Source organism: Papaver somniferum, unplaced genomic scaffold (genome assembly GCF_003573695.1).
Source record: "Papaver somniferum cultivar HN1 unplaced genomic scaffold, ASM357369v1 unplaced-scaffold_10, whole genome shotgun sequence".
NCBI classification, from domain to species: Eukaryota; Viridiplantae; Streptophyta; class Magnoliopsida; order Ranunculales; family Papaveraceae; genus Papaver; species Papaver somniferum.
Genome location: NW_020618825.1, coordinates 17,425,451 through 17,445,383, shown reverse-complemented (window position 1 = coordinate 17,445,383; position 19,933 = coordinate 17,425,451). Strand labels below are relative to the sequence as shown.

At 35.2% G+C, this 19,933-nt stretch overlaps 1 protein-coding gene and 2 long non-coding RNA genes across 4 annotated transcripts; 1 reads left to right on the top strand and 2 right to left on the bottom strand.

Annotated features, from left to right (window-relative positions):
* Positions 1-463: 463 nt before the first annotated feature.
* LOC113326476 (agamous-like MADS-box protein AGL14) lies at positions 464-1,232 on the bottom strand. Its single transcript, XM_026574199.1, has 3 exons — positions 1,045-1,232; positions 706-766; positions 464-526 (listed from the first exon to the last, which is right to left on the bottom strand). The coding sequence occupies exons 1-3, from the start codon at positions 1,230-1,232 to the stop codon at positions 464-466; spliced, it is 312 nt and encodes a 103-aa protein (XP_026429984.1).
* An 11,864-nt stretch (positions 1,233-13,096) lies between these two features.
* Positions 13,097-15,245, bottom strand: LOC113326092. Of its 2 annotated transcripts, none has more exons than XR_003348285.1 (4): positions 15,025-15,245; positions 14,812-14,937; positions 13,761-13,940; positions 13,097-13,483 (listed from the first exon to the last, which is right to left on the bottom strand). It is a non-coding gene; the product is annotated as an uncharacterized LOC113326092 (long non-coding RNA). The 2 variants fall into 2 exon arrangements; XR_003348286.1 differs by having other exon boundaries at positions 13,761-13,926.
* Positions 15,246-17,061: 1,816 nt separating this feature from the next.
* On the top strand, positions 17,062-19,721 carry LOC113326106. The gene is made up of 5 exons (XR_003348299.1): positions 17,062-17,452; positions 17,627-17,918; positions 18,009-18,113; positions 18,387-18,524; positions 19,098-19,721. It is a non-coding gene; the product is annotated as an uncharacterized LOC113326106 (long non-coding RNA).
* Positions 19,722-19,933: the final 212 nt, after the last annotated feature.

Sequence of the window (19,933 nt, the reverse complement as noted above, 5' to 3'; positions counted from 1 at the left end):
ATGTTTCAGCTGCAGAGTGTATTATTATAAATTTACCGGTAAGGAGATAAGACAAAAATAAATAAAAAGGAAGACTAAAGAAGTAATAAACGCGAACTAGGTCTTGATTGATGCAAGCAAGGGTGATAGAGCGACACAAGCTCTATTCTATTTCCAATCAGCTGTGAATTGGATGCTCAAACTTATAGTCCTAATGTGTTATCAGCCCAAGCTTTAAAAAGAGCCGCACGAGCAACAATGTATTACGTCATTCTTGCAAGAAAAAAATAAAATCCTCAGTCGCAACAGAGAGTCATTGTTTGTGCATCTTATAGGATTGTTACATTTTGGTGCGCTTTATAATCGCAGTAGTCATTTCAGAACACTAACTGCGCGTGCGCTTTACTGCACATTCGGCTGGCGTTCTAATAAGAAAACCTATGTTGCTTACGTTAGCCTTAGCTTAAAAAAGTATTCCGAGGTCTCATCTTATAGAAGAAACAAATGCCACAACTGGGGAAAAGGAGCGCTGGAATGGTCTTAGCTCCTGAATATTCAGACAATAAAAAGAAAAAAGAAGAAAAAAATGACAAAGCTAGCTACTAGTATCAACATCCAACCTAGTACTACTAAAATAAGGTATTCAAGCCAAGTTATCAGAATTTGGCAAACATGACATTAGATATTTGAAAGAACATCATGATAAAGTTATAGGGGTTGCCTGACCTGTGAATTTTCTTTTACATCTGCATCGTGTTTCTGGTAGCGCTCGATCGTGTTTTGCATACTGGAACATCACAGTTAGAAAAAGCAAAAAAAAAAAAAATTAGTAAATGTCGACAATCTTGATTAAGTGTTTTAATGAAGATGAAACGGGTTTAAGTTGAGAAAGAGACCAAAAAAATTCAGATCCAGAAAGAAAAAGAAGAAGATTTTCAATTTAAAGGAGAAACGGAGTGTGTTTCTTAATGAAAATGAGACAAGATCCAGAAAAAAGACTAGTACTAATGATGCTGTGAAGAAGAAAAGAGGAAATGTACGCAGGGAAAAATAACGGAAAGCTACCTGGTAGAGCTGCTGGAGAATTCACGGAGTTTTCCTGTTGGTGAGAAGATGATAAGAGCAATTTCAGCTTCACAGAGTACAGAAAGTTCATAAGCTTTTTTCAGTATACCATTTCTTCTCTTTGAAAATGTTACTTGTCTACTTGTTGCATTTTCTATCCTTCCCATCTCTGTTTTCCCCCTTCCCATTATTATTATTTCTCCTCTTTCAATACAATCTACTGATAACTCACTCATTCAGCTCCTAATTATCTTCAGCGTCATTAAAATCAAAAACATGTCAAAAACAACATAACATTTGAACTTAAAAATCATCAAAAGTAATACTACTAGATCGAGGAAGAAGAGTACGGACCGACCTTTTACTTCATGAAAGGCCAACCGACCTTAGTGTGGAGCTTCTACCTGTCTTTCTACGTGTCTTTCCTCATTTGCCCGATGCCTTGATTCGGTAAAAGAACAAACTCGATCAAAACCTTAACTTTCCTTATTTATCATCTCTTTGCCCTAGTGATAAAAGAACTTAATATTAACTATTGAATTATTAGTCCCACATAGTATTCCAAGTTTAAAATCGAGCGGTATATAAGCCTTGGGCATCCCTAACATTGCAAGACTTCAATATTTATAACCCTAATTTATTTATTTTCACATTTAATTCTTTTTCTTAATTTCGACATTTTTGTTTAATTCATTTTTTATATTTAAACTTTTTTCTTGATTTAAACCGAAAGAAAACATGAGAACCTGAACAAAAAGGGTGCTACCACCTTACATATCATATTTGCCACCACCTGCAATCCAAAACAGTAACAATCGAATTACCACGATAATTTCGGCAGTAAGGATTTCCCATTATTAGCATGGACAAAACTAGGATTTGGAACTAGGAGTGGCTTTATTAGGGAAATCTGGTCCATGATGATCACAACAAGAACAACAACAGATACACAATGGACCAAAGTGTATTTTGAATCAGGCTCGGAAAACTAGGTTCCCTTTGTGAAAAACGCTTCTGAACAGCCTTGGAGTCTCTCTAATATGACAGCTGCAGTTGACAAGATGTTGGGAAAAATGACATCCCGAGCGCAGCGGAACACATGATTACAAAGGAAAATTCGTGATTCGAACCAAACATGGGAGAAATAATAAGAGAGATAGAAGATAAAGAAACACACACAACCACAACACAAGATATATGTGGTTCACCTTTACAGGCTACATCCAAGGCCAAAACCACCAGAAAAACTTCTATTAAATCAAAGACCATTACATGCTCTTTCCGCAACCCACAAAAGAAAACTAAACAAAATAGTTAACAAAACATATCCGAGAACACCATTGAAGAAACCATATAAACCAACTCTCTAAAACGTTCTTCAATCCAGCCTCATATCTTCTAATCTACGCATTCTTCATGATTGCCAGTAACAAAGGAGAAACATGGAAAGTTGGAAACCGTCTAGAAACTTAGTTTAGGGAAAATCCCTAAACCCTAAACACTAGATTACCAAAATCCTCTCTATACAAGTTTTTCTCCCGCACCGATATTGATCTTCACGGTAGCACTCGATCCTCCCTGAAAAAGAGATAAAAAAACCTAAGCACAAGGTTTTACCAATCTTCTAGGTTGGATTTCGACAAACCTACAATTCTAGTGATATATATAGAGACACAAACTTGGCTCTTAAGAAATCATTACTTTAGGTACAAGTTTTCCCAACTTAAGTTTAGAAGTAATTAACTAAACTTTAGGCACAAGTTTAGTCAAGATAGAGTTTTTCCAAATCTAACTCTTTTCCACCGAGTAAACTAACAATTCTCCACCTCGGATCATGTTTCAAGCATGAGACAATCAAAAGAAAAACACTTCCATCTTCTACCATAGTTGCTTCACCATCTCTATATACCCATAGAATTACTTCCAAAGATCATATCCGAACTTCCATCTTCATAGAACCATCTCTTCGACCAAAACACCACGATGTTGATAAAAGTCTTCAAACAATCTTCTACCAGAAAAACACTTGTGAAATTGATCATGTTTCACAAACACCATGAAAATATTCAATCACCATCAACGAATCCTTGCACAGATTCCACCATTGATTGCCAAGAGAACCATCCAGAAGAATCATCGATAACCTCACCTGACCAGTAAGCTAGCAACGTATTGAACTCTAACCAAGAAAGGAAGAATTAGCTTCAATTCCATACTCCAGCACATGTCATGCTTACCGTATATCTGAAACAAAAACCATCAGACATCTCCACTGTGATTAACATGCTTAATCCTTTAAGCGATTCTCAAAGCCATCACTAATCTGACGTACTCTTTACCACCATCAAACCCAACATACTCGCTTAGAATATATCCCGTGTGAATGCCCATAATTTTGTATTACATGCTTCCGAGATAGGGCGTATTTCTTTTAATTACATGCAAGCCATCAAGAATACATTAACATATATTTAACAACATAAATGTATAACATCTCGTGCATAATTTCGTGGCATTGTTGGACTTGCTTCTACATAAGACGTCACGGCCCCATCCTTTCTTCAAACTTTGTAACCCATTGTTTATAGTGTATGATCACTAACAGTATTCAAGAAGTATATATGTATTCCACCTCATTCGGCTTTAATTTTCATCCCATATATACCACATCATAAAACCAAACGAAGAATATAAACTTCTACCAAGTTGAACCTCTCTTATTTTTAAATCACATCAAAAACCCAATCTTTGTGTAAACACCGGTTGAAACATATATTATCCTCAAAAAACTTATTTCTTCACCCAAACAATAAACCATCGTTCAATTCCAGGTTCAATCACACCGGCCCGTTCAATGGCTGTGATACCAATTGATGGGTAAATTGGCACCCGGAGCGCACAGAACACGTGATCACAAAGGGAGATTTTTGATTTGAACCAAACATGGGAGAAATAATAAGAGAGACAGAAGATAAAGAAGCACGCACAACCACATCACAAGATATACGTGGTTCACCTTTACAAGCTACATCCACGGCCAACACCACCAGATAACTTCCATTAAATCAAAGACCATTAAATGATCTTTCCGCAACGCACAAAAGAAAACTAAACAAAAGAGTTAATAAAACATACCTGAGAACACCATTGAAGAAACCATAGAAACCAACTCTCCAAAACGTTCTTCAACCCAGCCTCGTATCTTCTCTTCTATTCCTTCTTCATGGTTGCCAGTAACAGAGGAGAAACATGGAAACCGTCTAGAAACTTGGTTTAGGGAAAAGCCTTAAACCCTAAACACTAGAACACCAAAATTCTCAACACAAGTTTTTCTTCCACACCGATATTGGCCTTCACGGTAGCACTCGATCCTCCCTAATAAAGAGACTAAAAACCTAATCACAATATTTTACCAATCTTCTAGATCGGATTTCTACAAACCTACAATTCTTGTCTTATATATAGAGACACAAACTTTGACCCTTAAAAGTCATTACTTTACGTACAAGTTTTCCTAAATTAAGTTTAGAAGTAACTAAACTTTAGGCACAAGACAAGTTTAGTCAAAATAGAGTTTGTCCAAATCCAAACTCTTTTGGACCGACTAAACTAACACAAGACAAATCCTATAGTGTACTGTAAATTACAACTACGTAGAGGTTAATCAGGTGGTGTAGAGGTTAATCAGGTGGTGGATGTTTGGCAAACCAGGTAGTAGAAGGAAGTCAAATAGGAACCTTCTCGACTCAATCAGAGAGCATGCTGTAGCATCTTTCTAAAACCAAATTGTTTTAGCGGACTCTTTGGGCACCATATGCCTATGTCATGTGTAGTTCTTTAGTTGTTTTCATATCGTTTATTATCCTTCAAAACAAAAAAGATAAAAATATAAAAAGCAGACACATGCTGGTGGAGTACGGAAAGTAAAGGAAGGACCAACCAGCCAACCAATAAATTCTGTTTACTGTTTAACATAGAAAATATTTCTTTGCTCTCTGGTCTGTATAGAAAAATGATTTCTACGTACGCGCACTAAGTTTAGTGATTTTGTGGTCGTGGATTGGTTGTGTTATTCCCACCAAACACAATTTATGATTTCTTAAACACAGATGGTAGGCTGTTAACTGGGACAAATATGATTTGTGAGATTAAAGTTATAAATTAGAATTTGTTTTAGTAGATTAGAGATATAATAATTAGTGATTTTTCATATCATGATTTTTTTACCTAAACCCAAAGTGAAAATTATTTTGAGAAAAATGGAGAATCTAATTAATACTACAAATATTCATGTATACGTCTAAAATGACCTTGAATCCCAACTTTGCTCCTTGAAGATCCTGACAATACGATAGAAAACCATAAATTTGTATACTTTTTCTATCTCCATGCATCAGCTAGGTCGAGGCGTCATCTAATCGGCTGGAAAATTGAAGAAAATCTAAATGATAGTGGATGGTGTTCTTCGTATGTAGATAAGACATCCAAAATTGACTAGAAAATAATATTTCGACCAAGTTGATTTTCATGTTTTTGAAATATAAATGACATTCAACCAGATCCAAATACACAAAATTGGTTAAAAAGACCAAAATCAACAATTCCTGGATGGAAAAGGACATTTAGATTTTGATACGGTTTAAATGAACAAAAATGTAAAAATAGCCAGGATGTAAACAGTTTTATCCTACCCATTTTGAAATACTTTTTCTTATTTTTAATTTACATCAGAATGCATCCAGTTTCATCCTTACTATTTTTTATGTTTAAGTCAGGATGAATCCAGTTTCAACCATGTTATTTTTTTAGTGTCCATTTCACCCATACTAATTTTTACTCGTCCATTTAAACCATGTTTTAAAAATATTTGGACAAATGACCCATTTTCTGATTGAAATATTTTTTCTGGCCGATTTTTTAACTTGAAACAAAATTGTACTGGAAATAATTTTTTCGTGGCCGACTAAAAAACACCATGTACAATTGGCTAGTTTTTAATTCAATCCTAGCTAATTTTGGATGACGTTAATCAACTATGAAGAGCACAATCATAATCGGCTAGGTTTTCATGGAAAACTTTACCGATTGTAATAGATTTACATTTTAAAATGTCAGTAATTTTAAATAACATAAAAATAATTTAAAATAATTTTTCTTTTGTACCGTTCATCCAAAATTCACGAACTTCGTGTGGATATTGTTGGGATTATATGTTTTAAAAACATTATTTATTTCCAATAATTTACCATAAAATGCATTCACGATTCATGGTTCAGAAATCACTATCAAGACCAACAATCAAGCATAATATGCATACAACCAATTTTCCAGATAACATGGTATATGGATATAATATTGATTGCCCTCCCGCACTTATATAATATTGCATGCCCGTCCCAACCTATAAATAATGTTGAGTGTCTTCGCACCTATAATAAAAAAGATATAAAATTACCATAAAAGTAATACTCCCTCCGTTCCACTTTAGATGATGTTTTAGGGTTTTTTGTATATTCCAAAATAGATGAGGGTTTAGTTATTTTCTATAAATTCTCACTGATTTACCCCTGCTATGGGATCATAACATTCATTGTCTTTGTTATCAGTGAGAGATAATTAATCTAATTTAAGATTTTAAATTTATTCTCTATTATCTTAGGATATTTGGTCATCCCAAGTGGAATTACACGGGGATTCATAATTTATACTAGAATCCATAAACAAAAAACCAGGAGGTTTGAATTTTTAGGAAGATATTAATATGGGCAGATTTGGAAAAAAAATTACTCTCTTTGATGTTTCTTAATCTGGATGAAAAACTCTACAACATCATCTAAATTGGAACGGAGGGAGTAATATTATCACGACATCCCGTGGCTACTCGATTAATATTGCGTGCTCTCCCGCACCCGATAAATACTTAGCGAGGATATGCGGAGAATTCAGGCACTCCTCGCGGGAAGACAAGATAATGCATATCAGCAAACCCATCTTGATAGATACAATTATGCTCATAGATAATAAAGACACATCATGCTTGCAGATTTAAAAGAAACTCAATGATTACAAAAAAGTTACAAGAGTTCTCTCTTCTTTTAATGACAAGTTATGCCTACCTCGGGATCGAAAATCCACTGATTCATCATTTGCATTGATCTTCGTTAATATTGACTAACTATTAATCGTACAAACACTCTAAGATACATCAAATGGACTGCACAATAGTTAATGTAATATCATTCGAGTTCCTAGCCATTAGTTAAGTCTAATGGTTTTACTATTATTAATGGTTCTATAACCTGGTATTTAGTAATTTTGATGGAAATGAATAGCTACTTATTCTAATTGTGTTCAATTTTTGGTGCCATCGGAAAGATCTCGAAAAACTCTACGACTTTACAGAGGGAACCAAAAGGTAATTCGGATCATAAGCCAAGCACCAAATTAAAGAAACTGGCCTAAAACTGTTAAGGCCCAAAGACTGAGTCAACTGGGCTTCGCCGGCCTATTATGCCAACCCATAAACCAAAACTTTTTACCCATTTCTTTATCCAAATTACACCCATTAACCCACCCATATAGGCCACCCATCTAACATGGCTGACTCGATTGATTTAGAAATATAACTCATTTTATCTTTTCCCTCTAAGAATTTTAATTTTCAGATTTCATGCGTGGTACTCCTTCCAATTTTCTTAACCAATATTCTAACCCAATATTCTTAACACGATATTCTGAGCCCTCCCTCCAATTTTCTTATTCTACTCTTCTTATGCAATTTATTTTGTACGCGCAGGTGGGAGATATCAAAATTAATTGGGGATAGAGGAAAAAAACAAAAACTGGATCCAAATATCAAATCAGGTCACCCCTTATCTAAATATTTAATTAATTCCTAATCTACCCCTCACTAATCAGGGTTAGTGGTTAACTAAAATTAGTAAAAATCTTAAGTATTTGTTAAATGATTAGTGTGTATTTTTATTTGTATTTGGGTGAGGTGAGAGTAGAAGAGGGAAAAAAATATTTGAGAAGGAGCTTTTTTTGTTGAAAATGGAGGATGATTGTGAAGAAAAAATTTCTGCTGCTGAATCTTTAGCTCAACTACAACAAGGAACATATCTTGAATCTTCATGTAACGACAGCAACTCACAATTGCAAGTATTTGTGGAACCAACACCCTTGGATCATGATTTCTATGAGCATGAAGTGTTTCGTGAAGAGTCAACCCAAGAGAGTAAACTAGTTCAACATACACACACTCCAAATACTCAGGTAAAGGTGCCAATGTGTTGAAAATTTGGTTTTTTTTTTCTTTGAATCCGCCATTTTTTTCTCTGAAAAAGCTCGGTGCCGGCATAGACGAAATATGAATACAATGCCGGCACCAGCAATACCGGCATAGTATTCATACTATTTATATGTCGGCTAACAATATCCCCCATGTTGAAATAAATGTCGGCGTTGTGTTCAACCAAAACATCCATGCAGATATAAAAGTTACTTTTTACCTACCAAGGAATATTCTGCGAAATATGCTACCGACATGGTTTAATTGTAACGTTACCATACCGGTACAACAAGAAAAACATCCAGAAGTTAGTGACTTTGGAACTTAAATGCCGGTTTGGTTTATAAATTACCGACCAAACCGACAGTGGGTTCCGGCGTGAAACATTATGCAGCATGCCAGCACCAGTGGTTCCGGCTTTGATTTCCAAGAAAATACAATGCCAGAATTGTTTCAAACATGTTCTTCATATAGGTGCATTTTTAGCATGCCGGAACATTAGTCGAGCATGCCGGCACTGGGATAAACCCTAAAATGCTTCAATTCAACGTAGACATCATTTACCGCATCAAATATGTTATTTCCTCCTCATCATCTTGATCAAGAGCTGCTTCATTTATCCTTTCTTCGTGCACTTGTTGCGCTTTTGATTTCGATTTAACACCATTATCAACAGGCCCTTCAGGACTAGGGTATTTTTGGGAGATTGCGACGACCCATTCTTGTTTGGATTTGAAGAATTGAATGAAGTTTGTATAGAAGATGAAACAAAATAAGGGAGTTAAGTTGTTTTGGAAGTTCTTCCGGAGGAGGCGAGAAGCAAAAACAAAGAGAGATGGGAAGAGGGAACCCTCGGTAACCGTCCCTTAAATAAAATAAATGCGTTTGGAACGGTCGCTAAAATAGAATAAAGGAGTTTATAACCGTCGTCGCTTGGGGGTTGTAGTCGTCATAATTCCGTCATGGATGGTTGGTACATTATCAATGTCGAAACTCTGACAATCAGTTTAATGTGAGTCAACAATTCCGGAATTGTATTTTGATCAAACTACCATGCCAATATATGTGTCGATTTTGACTTTTGTAAACATTCTATGCCGGTATACACACCACCAAAATAATTAGCCGGAAGGGTTAAAGCAAACTGACCCAAACTGACCTCCATATTAATCGCATACGAAAATAAACTTTAAAACATTAAACACATAAAACAAAATATCTTAAGATAATTTCAACTAACATCATTACTTGGAACGAGATTCAATAAACAAAGCAGCTTCGAAATGTCTAAAAGGCTCTTTTCTCCACTTGGTATATGTGTCCTGAGCTGGAAACCTATTCCCTCTGTATCTTGCGAAAAACTCGTTGTATTTGCGGCATAATTTTATGAGCGCAATTGTTCGATTTGACACAAACTCATCCTCGTATTCCATTTTGCGTTTCTTACACTTACCGTCCTCAAACTTCGGCATATAAGGACCACAACTAACAAGACCCCAAAAAAGGTTTAAAGGGCGGTGATCTTCCAGGAGATCCGATACTATGTAGAAATTTTTAATCCATTCAGTTTCTTCCTCAACATCCGCTTCTATCTTCGCTTGTTTTACACGTTCGTATATCTCTCTAGTTTCTTTGCGATATTTTGCTTCTATTGCTGCCTCTTCTTCTTCTCTTTTCCTTTTAAGTATCTATTCTTCCTTCCTTCTAAGTTTTTCTTGTATAACAGCAATTGTGTTGGTGGTGGATGATGATTGATTTCCTATCGGAGTGGATAATTTGTTCCTCTTAAGTTTTTCTTTTTCCATGGCTACGAAGAACTCGGTAGTTGGTGATGGATTTGCCATTGTAGGTATGTGGTGGAGCTTACCATTTATATATATATAAAGTGCAACGATAACTCCATTGCTTTAAATAGAAGACGTTCTAACGGCTCTTTTTCACTTTATTGATACGGCATTATCAGAAACCCAACATCCGCACTTGCAGATCCCTTCACTGGTTTTTGATTTTTAAAAAATAGTCGTTGGGCGTTGAATGTTTAAATCCGACATTTAATGTAGGACAAATGGAATGCCGGTAGTTGGTGCCGGCATGCAAACGTATATACAACCAATGCCGGAATAAGGTTTATTATACACAGAAACCATAACATTTTGACACTCTATTCCGGCATAGAATTATATATAATGTCTATGCCGGAAAAATAACGACATTGAATTATGTTAATATAATATGCCGGAACTACAATTTATTTCAAAGGTAATCCTTGTCGCAGGAAGCACGGAAGCACTTAGCACGTGCATCAAGCCTTTGAACCACTTGGTGATCCAAGTGGACGAGTTATAGTCTCGTGAGGGTTTACATAGAGATCTACCCGCAAAACCTTACCAAAAACTACCCTAAAACCTAACCAAAAACCACTAAACCTATCAATCTTCTTAAGAAGAATCCGTCTCTGATTTACCTAGCTGGTGATACTCCGTGACTGTGGTTACCATGTGGTTCACGTTTTGATCAAACATGAATGCTTCCCCCTTTTTCTGTAAGTAACGCGCTTTCACGGTTTCATGTTACAAAAACAACACATAAACTTAGTTAGTTACATAAAAATTGAAAAGAGTTGATTGTGTTTAATTAATCATAAAATATACTTACGATTTGTTGAGGGGACAATCTATTGTGGGCAGCGTGCGCGATCCAGTGTTTGATTTTTAAATAATCGACCACCGCATCTAGGATGATGTCGTGCTGTTGCTCGATTTTTTTGAGAGGTTCTTCCTTTCGGGTTCCCATAATCGTGAGTAAATTTGTTAAAAATATTCAACCACCTGGAATCCCGCGAACTGTTATCAATAGTTGAAGGACGAGTTGAGGCGTACCATGTTTGGGTGATTGCTAAATCTTCCTCGGAGTCAAAGGACCATTTGTTATATGTGGGAGTAGGTTCTATACTACAGTATTTATAGATGACTCTTCTAGGGTTTAGGGTTTCATAAGTATAGAGTCTCAAGGATATATATAAAAACACACGAGTTTTGGGAAATTGGGTCCAAGTATTAGATCTCTTTATATAGAGAAAAACCTCAACGGCTAGTTTTTTTGAAATCAAATGTGTCGGCATTGACGTTAATATGAACCGAGACGCCGGAAGCCAGTTTTGATATTGATTACTGTTAAATATCCATGTCGGTACTTGATTTTTTTTACAGAGGTTGGGCCAAATCTACAGTGCATACCGACATTATTTCAAACGGCTAGACCGTTGGAGCTTTAATCTATATAACTCCACCCCCCCCCCCCCCCCCCCCCCCCCCCCCCCCCCCCACCACCCCAATTCCTTTGGAAAAAATTTCACAAAGCACCCACCAAATAACAAAAATCATTTTCTCAAGAAAGAAAGCCTAAAAAAATAGATCAAGCAAGCGCGGTTCAAGATTCACTCAAGCTCTACCTGCAAAGTAAGTATATTCAACATTACTAACAATATATGGACAGTTAAAATCTTCTCTACTAGGACGTATCACTAATATAATCTTCTCTTACAGAGTCATCATTGCACTTGTGAAATTTGCAAGTCACCTTCACATCTAGCCGTGGGCTGTCCTTTTATTTATTCTAAGTGTAGAAATTGTGATGGGATACGCCGGTTTTGGATTGCAAAAACTGATGATGTTGAAATGGAAGAATCTTTCTAAGGTGTTTGAATCATCCAAAATGCGAAGAGTTTCAATGGCTAGACAAAGTTGTTGAACTATTGGAATCAAGAGAAAAACACAAAGGCCAATGCAAGCCTATTGATGGGTGTGATGGGTGTTATATGAAGAAAAAGGAATATGTTGAAAGAGAAGATGAACTAATGAAGATGGTCCTTGACACCACTAGTACAAATCTTCACATTGGCCACACTTAATCACCGTCTCCATAAGCTTTTGGTCATGGATTTTTTTTCACTCCAAAAATGTGGCAGCAGGTGCCATGACAAAGAGGTACTTTTATAGCTACATAAACTTTGAGTGGTTATAAAATATGATTTACCATGGCCGTAACTCTATAACCGTGTCTATATGGTACTCATTATTTTTTTTGTCGTTAAGCATTTTCACTATCACCATGGCCATAGGATTCTTATAGACACACAATTTGACTATATGTGGCTAAAGTTTACCTTAAAGTCACATGAATTATATTTTAGCCGTGGCTTTTGTCATCAATTGGACGCACAAAATTCATTTTATCATGGCCAATTTGTAACTTAAGGCTACATTGACTTGCAGCACCATGGAGATCAATTTTCTAAAAACACACAAATTATTTTAAATGTAGCAATTGTTTACCTTTGGGACACAGAGAATTATTGAAACCATGGCAATAAATTCCTCGAGGATACATAATAGCCTTTCATTGTGGCTAGCGTGTACCTTTAAGCCACATGGAATCATTTTAACTGTGGAGATTGTTTTCTGCTGGACACGGAGAATTATTGAAACCATGGCGATAAATTCCTCAAGGACACATATTAGCCTTTCAACGTGGCTAGGGTGTACCTTTAAGCCACATGGAATCATTTTAACCATCGTTATTGCTATCATCTAAACCGGAATTAACGTGACCAATCATCTAAACCGGAATTAACGTGACCAATCGACAACTTATGGTTACAGGTAAGATTTAGCGTCCTGGCTTGAACCTCCAAATTTAAACCAAATACAGAGAAAATAAAAATGTATCTTGAACAAACGAAAATAAAATTAGAATATTGATTTTTAATACATGGAAGCATATTATTATTATTTGAATAATAAAGTGTAGTAAAGATTTACATGACAGGCCTCATGCTCCTTTAACATGAGCAAAATGCCAGGAGGACGACCATTCGTCAAGGACCATAAGGTTACAAGACCCATCAACAAACTTATAAGAATATAACTGGCAAAGACTTGAAGAAAATTTACAATCAACTATTACAAGATTGGTAGTCCACTTGGCACCAGACTGAGAACCATCGACGGATAACAGCTTCAATCTCCAATGTTTTGGATTAGTACCATCTCTCTAGCGCATATGATTCTTGCAAGAAGAACATTTAGCTTCAGCCTGTTGAGCATCTAATGTTGTGATCGGGGATGGTTTCGGAACCCCAGAAGTACCCTGCATTAGCAAGAAGAATTAAACCAATTCCAGTACTAATATTCTAATCTATATAGAAAGCATAAAAATAAACGAGGAACGAGGTGAGCATCCAGATGCAACACATTCAGAATTATAACATTTGAAAATAGAACACTGCAAGGAGATGTATTAGACTAAACTTAGAAAACAAATGTCACGAGTACACCCCTGGAAAAAAAATATACATACAAGCCATGAAACGTGTAAAGACGTATAATTAAAGAGAGTACTATTATCAAATCAAATAAAATGTTACCTTGTTGTCCATGAAAAGTATCAACCGACAATGGTGCACAAGGTCATTCTTCAACGGCTAGTGGGCACAAGGCCGAGATATATTCAGAACTTCTTTATAGCTCCAAAAGAAAATATTTCCAGAAGAGCTTTTTGAATGGACACGCAAGAACCAACCCATTTGACCACTGGCATTCACACGCTATAGGATTAATCAAGTTTAGAGTTTCCTCAAATGAATAGTTAACCTTAGAAGATGCTAATGTCAAATGCCATAGGGTAGGTCCTAGTTCACCCAACAAAAAACTCTCTCGAAATGAAATATGCTAGTCAGTAGGCACCTAACAACTACAGTTGACGGGCAAAACTAACTAACAATCATGGTAAGCACATCAACTGATTTTGATGGCTAATATTGTTACGCTGTTTAAAAAGAATGTGCCATCATTTACCAACCTACAGAATCCTACAAAAAACTAAGATAATTAGGTCTCATAATACAGAACGTAGCTCGGAAATAAGATCCACCAACATCAAATTGATGACCGGGCAAATAACCTCATAGCAATAGAAGCTAAGACAACAATATATGTGAATTAGTCAGGAAATTACAACATTTTGGACGGACACAACTCCCATACATCATTTTCAACTAGCGTCATAAATCTTTCATATCTTTCATTACTGAGTACATAACAAGGATTCATGAACTTGTGTCACTTTTATTAGTTTAAGCTAAAACTCAGTTCTAATGACTTGCACCAGAACATAGATATCCAAAAAATACAACTTCCCTTCACTATAATTATATATCAAAGAGGTGTGAAAGATACGAATTGAACAGAAAATGTAAGAAATTAGTACCAAAATCTCGAGGTTTATCTAGGAAGTGATGATAAAGAGGAATCAGAGTATTGATTAAAAACTACTTCAAAACCTTTTCTCCATTTCTCTTTCAATGAAATTCGAACAAAAAAAATACTAAATGGAAATTCAATTCAATTAAAATTCAATTCTCTTTCTTAAACACGAAGAAAAACCAAATCTTTAAAAGAATTGAGGAAGTACTAGACCTGAATCAACAACACGGATGAAAATTGACTTCGTGAAGGAAGAATAGGAACCCAATTGAATATAGAAGTTAGGGTATCATCTATTCTTCCTGTTTAGTTGTTCAAGTTTGGGCTTCTCTTATGAATCTACAAAGAGAAAACAACAGTAAAATGTAAATCCATATGGTAGTTGTAGGAGACGTGAAGAACGGTAGATAGAGAGGGAAACTAAACCTTAAGGTCGTTTGTTTGTTTGATTTGGAGGAGATGAGAAACAACTTCTAGGTAAATCAGTTCTTCCAGTTTCGCTTTGATTGGAGTTTCAGTGGATTTGGTTCTCGCGATGGGAAGGTGAGAGTTTTTGGATTCGAACTTACGAAAATGATAGGGTTTGGTTGTTAGGGTTTTTGTAAAGCTCTGCATCGATATTCACTGGAGGCGGAGGCGGAGGCGGAGGCGGAGGCAGATTTAGATGAGAAGAGAAGTCGGGGAGCATGTAGAAATTTTCATAAAGGTTTGATGTTTCCATGCATATTAGTGCATCAATCGTTTGATAACAAGCTAATAAACATGCGACACGTCAGAATGTTGATAGCTTGACTTTCTCCTCAATAATCTGAACCGTCCATTACAGGGCCATCCTAACAACCAAACGTTTGCAAAGTACACATTTGCTCTCTATCTAAAAATAATTGTTGCACTTTTTTTTTTCTTTTTTCTTGGGATATCAATTTCAGAAAAAATAGAATAAATTCAAGACACATAAAATAATTCTGGAATCGATTTTACGTAAAAAATTTAGCTCACCTAATACTAGCAAAAAAAATCCAAAGTCAGATGAATCTTTTTTGGAATCGACTGATCGAATAATTAAACTATAGTGATTTTTGAATTGATGGAGAAAAATTGAGTAAAATTTGATTCAATTTGTGGATAATTAACAAATGCGAGTATTATCTAATGATATTGATTGAATGTTGGGTACAATTGGATTGAAGTAAATGGAATTAGGTGGAACATTGGTCAAGCAATATCATGTGTGAAATCATATTTGATTAATAAGTCAAGGTATATGTGCTCTAGTGATGTTGATGGAAAACTGAGTACAATTTGAATGAATTAGATGGAGTTATATTGATCATCGGTCTTACCAATTTTGTGCATAAATTGAATTCATGAAGTAAAATTGAGTTAAATATGATCGAGTTTATGGGAAATTAGTTAATGCAAGTGTGGGTTAAATATCTCACCGGAATTCGTTTGATGCATAAATATTTAAACCAAGTAAGGTTTTTTTTTATAATTAGGGATTTCGAAGTTATGTCTATCACTGGGACTTCTTTACAAATTTATCATCTGATTCGTGATTTATATTTCGTTTTATCTTACTCAATCTCATCGAATGCTTATAGATTTACATTACTTCATTTGACATTAAATTTCGTCCGGTCTCACTTGATCCCCTTAGTTGCTTAGTCCGACTCAATGAATTTCATTCGGTGTCACTCGTTGCACATCATTGGACAATAAGGTCACAAATTTATTTGAATAACTAAATTGTTAATTCATTCACTTATGTAAAACAAATCGATCTAATATAATAACTATAAAACTGATCGGGTTATTTATACATTAGGAGATAGGATCCAAGAACAATATTATACGAAAACTATCTTATAAGATTTGCACCAAATTTTTTTAGAGTCCGATCGACTATGAATTTGGACCTAATATTTTGATGAAACGTTATTCTTATGAAACACTAAATTCTACAGAAAAAAATGAACAAAATTCGAGATACCAAACCTCACCATTTACAGATTTTAATTTTGGACGTTAATTTTCAATGGTTTATTTTCAAAAAGGCAAATGGTGGTATTATACTTCTTGGATTGTGCTTACTTGTAGGATTGTCCCGTTTTTATAAAAAAAACGTATCACCAAATTATTTCCTTCGATTTTCATTGTCTTTACACTTTAAAGAAAAAAATTGGGTCAAATCTTACAATGTAGTGTTTATATAGGATTGTCCACCGATCATCAGTATGTAAAAAAATATAGATTAAAATCATTTAGCAAATTGAAATTATAGATTAAAATCGTTTAGCAAATTGAAATTTTAGGTTAAGCACAAAAATATAATCAGCACAAAAGAAAAAGTGTTATCCATATGGTGTCTATAGGACCAATAGAAAATCAGAATCACTAATCCAACGAATATAATTGCAAACACAAAAAGGCATAGATTACCACTGGCAAAGGAGGGAAGATTGCAATCTCGAGTGGCGGGAACAACAAAATTTTGGCACATTATTTCCCCCAAAATTTCACTAAAATTTCTTTCCCCTGTGAAACCTAACCGAATATTGCGATCTCTGTTCCGCGTCTTTTTTTTTCTTTTTTCCAAGCTTGAAACCCTTCAACAAAACCCATGAATAGAACTTCACCACTTCCATTGGTCACCACCGTAAATCAATAAGAGTAACCAAATCACAAAACAACACCCCTCTGAGTGGTTAATACCCCGTAAACCAAAACCCATCTGTTTTTTTTCTTCCATATTTTATCTCATGAAGTTCTTCATTTTTTAGAGATTTTGAATATGGAAAAAAGGAAGATATGTTGATGTCTCTTGTCCCCTGTTATCGTACATCGATTTTGGGTAAGAAGATATGTGTTAATTTGAAATCTTTTCTTGTTATCTGGGGATTTTCGAAATTTTGATTTAAGTACTGATTCAAATAGGTTTATGTACTCTTATGTTGTGAGTTTTCTTATCGGTTCATGTTAAACTTCCTGTAATTTCTTAACTTCCTTCGTTGGTGCTGTTTTGCAGTTTTTATTCTGGGAAGAAGAAGAAGAAAATGATTTGACCGTAATGGACATGTTAGGGGTTTAATTGCAAATCAACTCATTTTGGTTTGTTGATAACTTCATGTCCTTTAGCTGTTTGTTGAAATGATTAACTAGAATCTGCTTGGTTTATAAATAGATGTGTGGTACCAGGAGAAACAAAATTCAGCTTTGGTTCCTTGATGCGTTTAATTATGCTATTGCAATCAAGATGGATCTTCTGAATTTGAGTATAAGAGGCCATTGATTAATTGGACTTTGATTTTGTTGAGAAGGTAAAACATTTGTTGGATTGGCATGGGGATTACCTGCATACCAAAATTTATGATTATGTTCAATTTATATGCATGTTACTATTTGTGTAGTTTGTAAAGAATGGGAAGCAGAAAGTGGTCAGGGGATAACTTACATGGGAAGGGAAAGGAGGTTTGGATTAACTTAGAAAATTTTATGAAGCAACATCCAATCAAGTGAGCTGCATACAGAAAGAATTAATTTGATGATTTCATTGTTCCATTTTTTTCTTTTTTTTTTGTGCTTTCAGCTTCTCCTTGTTTTTTTTTTGGCTGAGATTGAGTCTTGAAATGGCATGCCACTCTGCTGTAGATAAATGTAGAAAGCGTCTATTTTAATAGCCGTGAATCCCCAACATTTCTCTTCCGCACCGATAACTTATGATCTCAAACCATTGCCTATGTAAAGGTTTATATTAGTGTATCCACTTATGCAAAAAATTGTTGCAGGAATTAGATCTTATAGTTCTACAATCTCGATGAAGCTACATGTTAGTGAAAAGATGCGGCCATTGTCTATGGGGTGTTGGCAAGATCTATTAACTAGGCTTGGTACTTTTAAATAGAGATCCAAGACAATACCAGTGGGTATGTTTTTTCTCCTGTTGCTTGGATTTTGGTATTTGCTTTTCTTATACATTAAGATTTGCGGGTTTGGTTACGTTTTGTTGTTTAGATTAGTTGATGTAGTTCACATCATAACGATCTATGGAGTCCAATCCTATCAAATATTGTTGTTGTATCATGGTTGAGCTAGCATGGATTTTATTTTTGAGCAGCCGTTTTGTCATTTATCTTTTTCTTTGAATTTCAAAATTTGAGTGAATTTTGGTATATGACATATGTCTGTTCTATCAATGATAAAGCTACTGAAGATCATTTTGTTATCTTTGGGACTACTTATGTTGAGAGATAACTAGTTCTGCAAAAATCGTTACCACTGTGTTTTCGGATGTTTGCTTTGAAAAAGTACGGGGGAATGAGAAGGTCCCAGTTTTCAGCATAAAAGGGAAACTCAATATTAGTCTTCTCCTCTTCCCTGTATCGTCATTCATTTGTCTTTCCATGTTTTTGAACCTAAGTGAAATGGAAGAAAAACTTTGACATTTGTTTACTTGATGTGGATACTTATTACTTCGACTTGTTATATGTTTGACGCAGCGGCTATTGGTTGCCGAGGAGTTTTCCCAGTTGTCGCAAGCCTCCTAGCATGGCCTTTAAAGTATGCTTTGATGGTTGCCACGAGTTTGTTTGATTTTCTTTTGTATCACAGCACTGGTAAGCTTTTATACCATCCAACATTTTGTATTGCTTTAGGTTGTAAGACAAAATATGAAATACAAAAGAAAAAAAATATCGTTGAACGTCGGAAAAGAAATAATATGACCCCATTCGAAGTCCTGGATCTGTTACTGCTTGAAACCCCTGAAGGTGTTTGTGGCTCCTGGTTTTGACTTGCTGAGAAAAAAATCCCCTGCAGTGACGTTTTTTCTCTTTTCATATGAACTAATTCATCCTCATGCATGTTAATCAACAAAGGATGCATATTATGAACAAGTTATAAGTATTAAAAGTTTATAACAAATAAACTCAATCATCAATATTCATATGGAAGTTCCAGAAGCAAAATCAGCAATACATATGTGTTGGAGCATATACGGGTCTGTCCTAACTGTAGATAATTCTCGGGCATTGTAGATAAGAAGACAATGATCATGTAATCTTGCTGCTATTGTCTCTCACGCTGCTATTCCTTATGACAATTGCATCAAGTTGCCTGCATTTTCATAAAAGTAAATGTAATAGTATGCGATTGAAAATTACCCGTGTAAACATTTTTTTTCATGAAATTAATCTAAGCTCGTCTAAATTTGATGTGTCTTGGAATGGTACGATGCATTTTGTAACAGTTTCAATCTTCTAATATTTTATAAAAATCTAAGCTCGCCAATCATGTATTAGAATGAAGATGTTACCGTCTCATCAATACTTGGAAA

Bases quoted from the DNA above. Each gene is read 5' to 3' on its own strand.
- LOC113326476 (XM_026574199.1), bottom strand. From the start codon at position 1,232: ATGGGAAGGGGGAAAACAGAGATGGGAAGGATAGAAAATGCAACAAGT. The intron at 767-1,044 runs GTAGCTTTCCGT...GTGATGTTCCAG, and splicing joins TTCTCCAGCAGCTCTACCAG to TATGCAAAACACGATCGAGC. The intron at 527-705 runs GTCAGGCAACCC...CTGAATATTCAG, and splicing joins ATGTAAAAGAAAATTCACAG to GAGCTAAGACCATTCCAGCG.